The 11,634-nt window shown below is 47.9% G+C and overlaps 1 protein-coding gene across 2 annotated transcripts in view; it reads right to left on the reverse strand.

Annotated features, from left to right (window-relative positions):
- UBXN2B (UBX domain protein 2B) overlaps positions 1 to 11,270 on the reverse strand; it is a 28,351-nt gene extending 17,081 nt beyond the window's left edge. For both annotated transcript variants that reach the window (XM_066578301.1, XM_066578300.1), the window contains exons 1-3: positions 11,246 to 11,270; positions 6,106 to 6,206; positions 311 to 431 (exon numbers count right to left, since the gene is read on the reverse strand). In XM_066578301.1, the coding sequence (XP_066434398.1) occupies positions 311 to 431; positions 6,106 to 6,206; positions 11,246 to 11,260 (237 nt within the window). In that variant the 5' untranslated portion in view covers positions 11,261 to 11,270. The remainder of the gene's footprint in view (positions 1 to 310; positions 432 to 6,105; positions 6,207 to 11,245) is intronic.
- Positions 11,271 to 11,634: the final 364 nt, after the last annotated feature.

Raw genomic sequence — 11,634 nt, forward strand, 5'->3', positions numbered from 1 at the left:
TACGCGTCATCGCGTAGCTCCGCCCCGTCACGTGTGCCGATTCCAGCCAATCAGGAGGCTGGAATCGGCAATGGACCTCACAGTGAAGATCCCGGCGGCCATCTTACTAAGGTAAGTAAGAAGAAGGAAGAAGTCGCCGCAGCGCGGGGATTCGGGTAAGTACTACCCGTTTTTTTTTTTTTAACACATGCATTGGGTTTGTCTCGCGCCGAACGGGGGTCCTATTGAATAAAAAAAAAAAACGTTTCGGCGTGAGACAACTCCTTTAACATTCCACTAAATGGACTTCACTGTAAAGTAACACACATACCCTTGGTTTGAAAAGTTCTTCTGACAATTTGCTGGCTTCTTCTACGGAGATTGCTCCATGCTCCTTCGCTTCCTTAAAAAGCTCATTCACTATTTTACCAGGAGAATGAAATCTAGAAAAACTAATGATAAAAAGAAAAAGGTATCATTCAATTCTATAATATGTTATAAAGCAATTATCACTTCTATCTATAGTAAATATATAGGGACTGAAGTGTTACATTTTATTATATGTCAGTGTATTAATCACGTCTGTCTACGGCAACAGCACATTTTCCACTATCAGATTGAATAGGGGACAACAAAGGACAATCTAACACTGCCATAATGTGGGTGGTATATTACTACCAGCACTCCATACTGCGTCAGTATCTCCACCCCTTGTGGTGTGCGTCAGATTAATCAACAAACGAGGCAGAAAGTCCTCAGAATTGAGTCACTCAGTCTGACTCAGTAGTCGTGCCCACTTTTCCTAATTGATTTGTATATGTGCAAGAATATGTAACTTCTGCGTGGGCACATGCCTAACACATGTTGTTAAGCAGGATCAGTACGAGACTGGTAACATTGTGTATTTACAATCACTAGACTTTTTTATGAAGAAGAACCCATCGGTTAAACTGTTATTTTTTTTCCTAAGGGCTCATACCCACGGCTGGGTCAGATTCTTCCTGCGAAATATCGCATCGGAATCAGACCCGTCACCCCCTAGAGACCCTATACTCACCTGTCTGAATCCGCGGTGAGAGTGTCTCGTCCAGCGAGTATGCGCAGTGCAGAGCATGACGCGCCGCTGCTGGGCGGTGATGCGGATTCTCACGGTAGTCCTCTGTGCTCACAGCGGAAGCGTCATTGGACGGACGGCTTCCATTGACTGCGACCGGAAAAATTGGAAAAAAAGAAAATCGCAGCCGATTTCCGCTCGTGGACAGGGGAGAATCGTTTAACACAGCATGTCTATAGACGGACATTGTTGCGGAATTCACGGTGGGTGTGTGGCTGCAATTTCCGCAGCGATAATCCGTGCGTGGGCATTAGCCCTAAGGTAGGCTACTGGACACTTTCTCCTTTTGCTTCAAATCAAGCCTGCTGTTGCAATCCATGGCCACCTCTTCTGGTTTGTACAATGGCGCCAGGTAACTATGTCTTGAAGGCGGCATCAATCATCCTGCCATGCTTTGCCTGGTTATTGAGGTTCAGTCCTTCCATGGCTTTTTTTTTCCTGTGTGTTTCTATAGACTACTGAGTCCTGACCGTGAGCTCCAGTTTTTGTCCAATGACAATGCAGCTTTTATGGCTTTTTGTGACTATAGTATGGATAAGCTATGCTCAGGATAGGTCATCAATATCAGATATGTGAGGTCAAACACATGGCATTCCCATTAAACAACTGTTTGCTGGAGCTGCTGTGTGCTGGAAATAGTATAGCTCCATACAGCGTGTAGTGGCTCAGAATGGTACTGCAAACACATTACTATTCAAGTGAATAGGACTGAGCTTGTGGGAAATCCAAAGATTTGAAGTTAGAAAGTCGTGCCCTGACAGGTCAGATCAATACTGAAGAATACAAGACAGCAGGAGTAACACAACAAGCCAGTTATACCTGGCACAGAGGCCAATGAGAATCACAAAGCAACCATCCTGTCCTGGACAAACTAAAACGGTCATACTGCTTCTCTGACTACCTGATGCACACTGTGTACTGGTAGTGAAACAGTAGTCTTCAGCCTTTCTCACACAGCCATTATTTTTCAGTGTTTAATGCTGTCAGAGGCTCCCATTGTCTACAATGGAGCCTCTCAGACATGCGCTGGAAAGTGCAACAATTTTCCAGCCGAGTCTGTTCTATTTTTGTGTTTAGCACACCTCATCAATGATGAAGTGTGCTAAACCCGCTGTTGGCGCAGGGAGCTGCGGACGAAAACGAAGGTAAAATCACGGCACTTTGCCGTGCTGCTGTGTGTGAGCAGCCTAACGAGCTAAATGCTGCTCTGATTGGTTCACATTAGCAATGTTGCGGACAACGTGACTGAGAATAGTGCTGGTTTGTGTGGTTTACTCATGTGATGCACATAAAGCTTAAGTAAAGCCTACAAACCAGTGTTAAAATGCCATGTTTTTGTCTTGTTAAAAGAATCTGACAAAGATTAATTATTTCAGATTTTGTTTCCACCTTCAATGTGACCTGTTATCGGTACAATTCGATTAAAGAACAAACACCCTTTAACTAATACTTTGTTGATGTACCGTTTGACTTTATGACAGCATTCAGTCTTTTTGGGTAGGTATCCATCAGCATGGCACTTCTGGACTTGGCCATCTTCCTTGCAAAAGCGCTCCAAATGTGTCAGATTGTGAAGACATCCTGTATGAACTGCCCTCTTCAGGTCAACCCACAGATCTTCAACGGGATTCAGGTCTGGGCTCTGGCTTGGCCATTCCAAAACTTTGTTCTTCTTTTGGTGAAGTCATTCGTTTGTTAACTTGGAGGTATGCTTTGGGTCGTTGTCCTACCGAAAGGTGAAATTCCTCATCTTCAGCTTTTTAGCAGAGACCTGAAGGTTCAGAGATAAGATGGACTGGTATTTGGAACGGTTCATAATTCCCTACACCTCTACTAAAGCCCCAGTTCCCGCAGGACAAAACCATCCCCAAAGCTTAATGCTGCCTCCACTATCTTCACGGTGGGCATGGTGTTCTTTTGGTGATGCGCCGTGTTGGCTTTGTACCAAGCATACCTATTGGAAGTATGGCTAAAAAAATTCAACCTTGGTCTCAGCAGATCATAATACGTTCTCCACATACCTTTGGTAGACTTGATGAAGGTTTTGGCAAAACATAGCCGGGCTTGGATATTTTTCTCTGTTAGATAATGCTTCCATCTTGCCACCCCACCCAACAGGACATATGAAGAATACGGGAGATGGTTGTCACATGCACTACACAACCAGTACTTGCAAAAATGTCCTGCAGCTCCTTGAATGTTCCTGTGGGCCTCTTGGCAGCCTAAGGCCAAATGCACACAGCCGGAAATTCTGCGGAATTTTCACCTGTGCCCGCTGCCATAGGATTGCATTAGGTAATGCAATCCTATGCAGACAACTGCGATTTGACTGTGCGAAAACTCGCGCGGTAAACAAATCGCGGCATGTCCTATTTCTGTGCGAGCCTCGCAGAGGCCCGCACAGAAACGCCACTAGTGACGTACTGGCTCTGCTCAGCGCATGTGCCGGCTGTGCGGCAGCCGGACGTAGAGCGGAGGAGCCAGCAGAGCAGGTGAGCCGCGGTGGTCACTGCGGGGCACGGCTCGCATCCTGCTGGGAGAATTCTCACAGCAGGATCCGACCCGTTCGTCTGCAGGAGGCCTTACAGACCAATTCTCTTCTGGTCTTTTAATCAATTTTTGAGGGATGTTGTTCTTGGTAGGGTCACTGTTTTGCCAAATGTAATCCACTTCTTGATAACCATCTTCACTGTGTTCCATCGTATATATAATGCCTTGGAAATTCTTTGGTCCCCTTCTCCTGACCGATTCCTTGCAACAATCAGATCCCTTCGATGTATTGTAAGCGCTTTACAGACCACGGCTTGTGCTGAAAAACGCAACTAGGAAAATGTGAGGAAAATCCTCCTAGAAGAGCTGAACTTTATATGGGGTAAACCAGAATCCCTGTAAATAATGGCAGTGGAGTGCTGACTACTATTCATCATGAGTTTGAATGTGCTTAGCTAATTCTAAACACAACCACATCCCCAAATATAAGATGTTCACACTTAGGGCTCATGTCCACGGGGAAAATAAGAATTAAAATCCGCAGCGGATTTTAACTCTTCTCCCGCGCGCGGATCCGCACCCCATAGGGATGCATTGACCCCCCGCGGGTAGATAAATACCCGCGGATCGTCACTAAAAGGGATTTTAAAAAAAATGGAGCATGAAAAAATCCGGACCATGCTCCATTTTCATGCGGGTCTCCCGCGGGGACGGCTCCCGCGGGCTTCTATTGAAGCCTATGGAAGCCGTCCGGATCCGCGGGACACAAAAATCATATTTTACTTACACGCTCCGGTTCTTCTCTTCGGCGCCGCGCCATCTTCTCTCAGTCGCGGCCGGATCATTTTGCTTCGGCCCGGCGCATGCGCGGGGCACGTCACCGACGTCATCATGCACATCCGCCGAGCCGAAGAATGAAGATCCGGCCGCGACGAGAGAAGATGACGCCGCCGCGAAGAGAAGAAACGGAGCGGATGGGAGGTAAGTTTATTCTCATTTATTGTTATTTTCAGCGCTCATGTCCGCGGGGCAGGAGGGACCCGCTGCAGATTCTACATGTAGAATCCGTAGCGGGCCCGATTTTCCCCGTGGACATGAGGCCTTAGGGTGACTACCCACTACAGTTTTTTTTCACTGCGAAATACGCAGCGTTTTTTTTCTGCAGGGGTCTATGGGACTTGTAATGTTAAAATCGCGATCGCGCAAAATCGCAATTTACCGTGAAATCGCGATTTTAACATTACAAATCCCATAGACCCCTGCAGAAGAAAAACCGCTGCGAATTTCGCAGTGAAAAAAAAACTGTAGTGGGTAGTCACCCTAAGGCCAGGCTCACACGACCAGATCGGATTCTGCAGCAGGAGGCCTGCAGTGGGTTTTGGCTGGGAGCCCGGCGGTGACCCTGCGTATGGCGCGTAATTGTATTGCGCATGACCGTGTACGCACGCAGGAGCTTATGTGCAGCACATCTTTTGTTTTTGTTTTTATTTCCCACGCTGTCGCTTAGCGATGGCATGGGTACCCGCAGCCCATATGTACTGTAATTGGGTATGGGCTGTGGAATATCTACGACCATACAGCACAATGGGATTCCGCAGTAAAATAGAATGTGCTGCATTTTATTTTCCACGAGCGAATTATGCAATTTCGATTCGCTAATATGAGTGGAATTGTGTAATCCTATGTATTTGATTGATCTGCATATAACCATGGATCACATGATCGAGGAATCCGCAATGTAAATCCAGGTGTGTGAGACTGGCCTTATGCAAGCACATTATTTTAGTTTTGTTATTTTTTTTTCACCCTAAAGGTTTTCAGATTGTTGTTCACTGTAAATGTACAGATAATGGGTCACATTGCAGCTGGAAATAAATCTGAAGTCATTCATCTTTGTCAGACTTTAAAGGGGTTGTCCCGCGGCAGCAAGTGGGTCTATACACTTCTGTATGGCCATATTAATGCACTTTGTAATGTACATTGTGCATTAATTATGAGCCATACAGAAGTTATCAAAAGTTTTTTACTTACCTGCTCCGTTGCTAGCGTCCTCGTCTCCATGGTGCTGACTAATTTTTGCCCTCCGATGGCCAAATTAGCCGCGCTTGCGCAGTCCGGGTCTTCTGCTCTCTTCAATGGAGCCGCTCGTGCAGAATGCCGGCTCCGTGTAGCTCCGCCCCGTCACGTGCCGATTCCAGCCAATCAGGAGGCTGGAATCGGCAATGGACCGCACAGAAGAGCTGCGGTCCACGGAGGAAGCAGACCCCGGCGGCCATCTTCAGCAGGTAAGTATGAAGACGCCGGACCGCCGGGATTCAGGTAAGCGCTGAGCGGTTTGTTTTTTTTAACCCCTGCTTCGGGGTTGTCTCGCGCCGAACGGGGGGGGGGGGGTTAAAAAAAAAAAAAAAAAACCCGTTTCGGCGCGGGACAACCCCTTTAACATGACATAAATCTGGCATTAAGCAGGAGTGTGTAGCCTTTTTATATGCACTGTATACACATTGGCTGGATGTTGTATCTACCTTTCAAGTGAATCTTCCTGGCTATTTTCCAAGGAAATATGCAGGTCGGATTCTGATGGCTGCTCTCCATATCCATCCGCACATAAACGTTCCAAGGCCAACTGCACAGAAAGACAGAAGACTCAAAATGGCAAGAACTAAAGAAGTTACAGACAAACAATACACAAGGACATTCAAAAGATGCCACAAACCAGTTGCCTTCACCATAGCTCTGACAACTAAAGTATGGGGAGGTATACGCCTGCCAGCTCCACCGGTCATCCGCTCTCAGCCAATCAGCATTGCAAACAACATTCCTGGAGATGCTGATTGACAAAGCTCCTCCCACATGTCCGCTTTAGCTGGATATCTCACTATACTGGCAAAGTACATGAGCCCAGGCCTTCACAAGTTCCAAGCGCACCCACACCGCTTGCAGAGCACTGATAACAATTTCTAATAGTGGAAATCTCTAAGAGATAATTACATGAACAGGACTTTACTGGGAATGTGGGATCAGATTTCTAGAAGGCTCTGTCCAGATTTCCATTTTTCAGTACCATTATGGAACAGAAGAATGAAAATAAAACAACACATCAGATCTGTCAAAATGATGTAAACCAGTGGCATCCAAAAGGAACCTATTGGCTCTAATGGGTAACACTTGGTTCTCATCATTTTACTGGGAGAAATTAGTGCAACAAACTGTGCCTTTTATTACTGCATTTCAGACAAAACCCATGATGATGACTGAATATTATCCGTTCAGTCGCATCCGACCTTCAGTCACTCTATGGATCAATGTTCTCCACTACAGATGAGCGAACCTACTTGGCCACGCCCCTTTTTCGCCCGAGCGCCGCGATTTTCGAGTACTTCCGTACTCGGGTGAAAAGATTCAGGGGGCGCCGTGGGTGAGTGGGGGGTTGCAGCGGGGAGAGGGAGAGAGAGGGCTCCCCCCTGTTCCCCGCTGCTACCCCCCGCACCGCCACGCTTACCCCCTTCCCTCCGCCCCCCGAATCTTTTCATCCAAGTACGGAAGTACTCGAAAATCGCGGTGCTCGATCGAGTAATTACTCGAAACGAGTATGTTCGCTCATCTCTATTCTCCACGCATTCCTGTCTTTCATGGCTTCTTTCAGTTCAGCGATTGACATGTTTGCGGTGGCCTTGATTGTATCTATCCATCTTGTTCTTTGTCGTCCTGATCTTCTCTTCCCACTGACCTTGCCAAGAATCAGTACTGTTCCCAGCGAGTTAGCGCTCATCATGTGGCCAAAAAAAGAGAGCCGCTGTTTGATGATTTTGCCCTCTAGTGATATTTTCGGTTTGCCGCCATCTAACACTACCTTGTTCATTGTCCTGGCGGTCCATGCTATCCGTATCATTCTCCTCCAGCACCAAAGTTCAAACGCATCAATTTACCTTCTGTCTGTTTTCCTGAGTATCCAACTTTCGCAGCCATACGTCGTTATGGGAAAGACGATTGCATCGACCAGTCTGTTTTTTGTTGCAAAGCTAATATCCTTGCTTTTCCAGATCTTTTCCATTCCTGTAGCCATCCTACCAAGTATATGATTAAACCCTACAAACGGAAATATGAACACAACCAAGTGTGGCCCCTATACAGTGCTGCATCCCCCTGATTAGGAAAGTCACTGACTCGATGATCTCATGGTGGAATGGTGAGATCTTCTGATATGCATCTACCACCTCTCAAAGATAATTTTTTTGCTGGGTTTCCTTTGGGGTGGTCACACACGGAATAAAAAAAAAAAAAAAACACAAAAAAACACCACTGCAGATTTTGATGCAGTTTTTTGAGCCAAAGTCAGAAGCAGATCCAGCAGGAAGCAGAAGTAGAAGTCCCATTGTTTTGGAAAGTACTTCTAGCTTTGGATCGAAAAAACTGAATCAAAACTTGCAATGGCGTTTTTCCAAAATGCCTTGCATGAAACCACACTGAAAGAACAATTTCAACTTGGGCAGTATTCACGCTGCATGAAGGTCGCTAACGTGACTTAAGTTCTAATCATATGGGTCAACGACTGGGCAAACAAACGTTCGGTTCTGATCATGAAGTAATTTTACGATCAGCCAAAAATAAGCAAGTGTTTGTTTTTGTTTGCTGATCGCATTATTTGTGAGTGAAAAAAACCCTTGTTCGTCGACAGCACATCTCCTCGTGTAAACAGCGGTTGTACTGCCAACAGGTGCAAACTACATGGGGGACGAGCGATCTGGATCTGTCACATGTAAACAGCAGTAACGAGCGCTTAATAACATATTATACTGTCAACCATCGATCATTGACGGCCAGAATAATCTGCCTGCGTAAAGCCACGCTAACTGAGGCTACCAAGGGCTAACTGCACGCGAGCGAGCGAAGAAACTGGGCCTGATATCACACTCATCAATGTGTATTTTACCCGCGGACGCAAGGCGATATTTAGACAAACACGCCTCGCATTGCTTCAATGAAATTCCGATCCTCTTATGCAAGTCAGAAACACTATCTTTTCTCCTTAGGGAGAGCACTTAGATGGTGATTTGCATATTACCTTATTTGCATATTACCCAGAGGAGCATGAATGGCCTTTTGAGTCTCCTCACTCACTGTCTAGGTGCTCTCCCTAAGGAGACCCCTGTCCCAGGCCTCTCATTCGCAAAGCCAGACTCCTACTGTACACTGATGAAGGGCAAATACCCTGAAACAGCTGTCTGTACATGGAGTCTGGCTTTGCTTTTAATTCCTAGCCATTGTTACAAGGCTTGTATAAAGAGTCTAACTATGGCTTGAAGGAATGCTGCCTTCCAATAGGTGGCGCTGTAGAGGCATTATTCCATCTCCCTTATTTTTTATGTACGTTTCACACATGATAGCGGAAGGGTTTCCCATTGATTTCAATAGGAGACCTCGCAGGCACAATGCACAGCATGTGAGAGCCATGTGATGCATTTAAGGTTCCACTAAAATCAATGGGTGATGCGTTCCGAAGAACGTGAAAAAAATAGAACATACCGCGATTTTCTTCCTCGCAGTATCGCTGTAAGGTAACGCATCGCTCATGTGTATGACTCCATTCAAAAGAATGGAGTTCATATTCATGCGAGTTTTGAGAGTCTCGCAATGCACAAAACTCGCCCGAGGTAAGAGGCCTAAGGGTAGAAGCACACAGATGCGGCAGAGGATTGCGGCATTAGTGTATCTTGACACCACCAGGAACTCCTGGTGGAGTCAAGATTGACAGGGTGACGCCCCCTGTACCTGATTGGGTCCAGAGGTGCTTAGGCTACAGGTTCTGGAAGGGCAGTAGGGATGTACAGAAAAGCGATACAGCAGCCCCAAAAGCAGAAGGCATACAGCAAGGCCATCTGTAGCAAGGGCTTCCCCGCCAGTAATCCTGAAGTCGGAACTGCCGTAAGTTTGGCAGCACAGCGGGGGTTTCAAAGCAGGGAGGTAAATGCGCCCTGAAGCGACAGAAACGCAGCAGTTGGCTGCCCCCTATCCCCATCTCACTCGATCATCGCGGTCGGGTTCAGGGAATACAGAGGATGGGGGGGATATACACTCTCATCCGCCGGCCACACACTCCCTGAGGACTGCACGGCTCACACAGCGGCAATCCCCCACCCCCACCCATTTCACATCCAAATCGCGGCTGGCTTCTGGGAGGCCACTGGCCGGAGGTGGGGGCTGCAGAGACACTGAGAGTCGGCGCATCACACAGCAGCGCTGGGCACACGGCTGAGTGCATCAGTACTGAAGGGAGGCTACAGCGGCGGTGGACTGCCACAGGGAGGCAACAGTGCAGGGTCTGTGATAGTGACCCGGGTCACAGGGGTGCAGCACATCAGCGGCGGCTAACATACTAAGGCTCACTGACCTTCTAGGACCTTAAAATCTTCCGCCAATCGGAAGCTAGGAGTGTGGGAGGGGCGTTCCTCCTGTCAAACCCCTAGTTTCCAGTGGCGTCAAGATACAGTAATACCAGGATTGCTTATTTCCCCAAGTGATGCGAGGCTGTTTTGATATGAAAACTCCTGGGAATTCACACGGTGAGGAGCATGATACGGGGGCGGAATTCACACCCCCCATATCGCACTCCCCAGTGTGAAGTTCGTCTAAGGGCTCATTCACACAAACTCATTTGGCTGTGTATTATGCATGCAAAATGTGTAAGTGCAATACACAGGGAACAGAACCCATTGGTTTCAGCGAGTTTGGTCATGTGCGTTTTTAGCGCATGCATTGCAATAACGCAAAAAAAACCTGCAGCAAGTCCTATTTTCATGCGTATTGCGCAGGAAAATAGCATTAAAATAATTAAACTAACTTGCCCACTGAAATCAGAAGGAGCGTGCTCAAGTGTTTTTATGTGTGCAAACATGCAAGGCATACGTGTGCAAGAAGTACAGTAAAATACGCAAACATGCGCAAAAATACAATACCCACCGCGTCGATATGCTTACACCCGTGTGAAGCCGCCTAACCGCATGCGGAAACTCTTTAGGATGCAAAAGCACCAGTAAAATATATTACCGGAGTTGTAGAAACCTCTTTTTTCCAATGATCTAAAAACACGACTTCTACAGCCAAAAAGCAACCCCCGTCCTGAGCGCCATCTTGTGGTATTCTGCATAACTGCTTGGCTCCTGGTTATATCGCACTACATCACTGGAGTCATGCAGCGGCTCCTCCACCTCTCACAGAAATCAGCATTTTTGGGGTATTCTGCGGTCTTATGTAACCGCGGCCTGCGCTCTCCTCTGGTTTGGTCATATTTGCTGCAGTTTCACCCGCTTTGCTCTCATTACGGTTTTCCTTGCTCCTTCCATTATAGCAAATATCTGAAATTGCTAATTATCGGGGTCTTGCCGCTAGGACCCCCAAAGATGGCTAGAACATGGGGGACGTCACAGCGCATCACTGAGGGGGGGTGAAACGAGCCACCGATAGTTATACCAGCCCTGGCCAGCTGTGATGGGTCATGGCCAGGCAGGGTGACGACCTGCGGACCCCCGAGGTGCGCCCCCCACAGGTCTCTATGGTAACATGTACCATGTGACATTTATTGGCAAGTTGTGCATTTAGCACAGAGAACGATGCTACAGGAAAAACTGCAAAGAGGCCAAGTGCAGCCAGGGGAGCGGCACACACCTGGATGTCCAGCATGGAGGGTCTGACAGGCCCCGCCGCCAGGGGAGCGGCACACACCTGGATGTCCAGCATGGAGGGTCTGACAGGCCCCGCCTCCTCCTCCTCTCCATCCTCGCCCTCAGCCTCGTCCTGTCCGCTCTCCTCTGCTCGGGAGTCCTCCATGTTCAGCTTGCCGCAGGCTGGCAGGTGACCGTCCCCCGTCCCCGCCCCGTGCCCCCTGACATGTCTGTCAGCAGTCGGCGCACCGTCCGTTGCTATGGTAACACGTCCGCGCATGCGCCGTTCTGAGCCGAGCCGTCCTTATGACGGAACTGTGGTACTCGGCGCCCAGCGGGTACCTAGAAGCCTTATGGGCGCCCGGCTTACCGCACAGTGACCGGAGCTCTGCG

This window comes from Eleutherodactylus coqui, chromosome 9 (assembly GCF_035609145.1).
Source record: "Eleutherodactylus coqui strain aEleCoq1 chromosome 9, aEleCoq1.hap1, whole genome shotgun sequence".
NCBI lineage: Eukaryota > Metazoa > Chordata > Amphibia > Anura > Eleutherodactylidae > Eleutherodactylus > Eleutherodactylus coqui.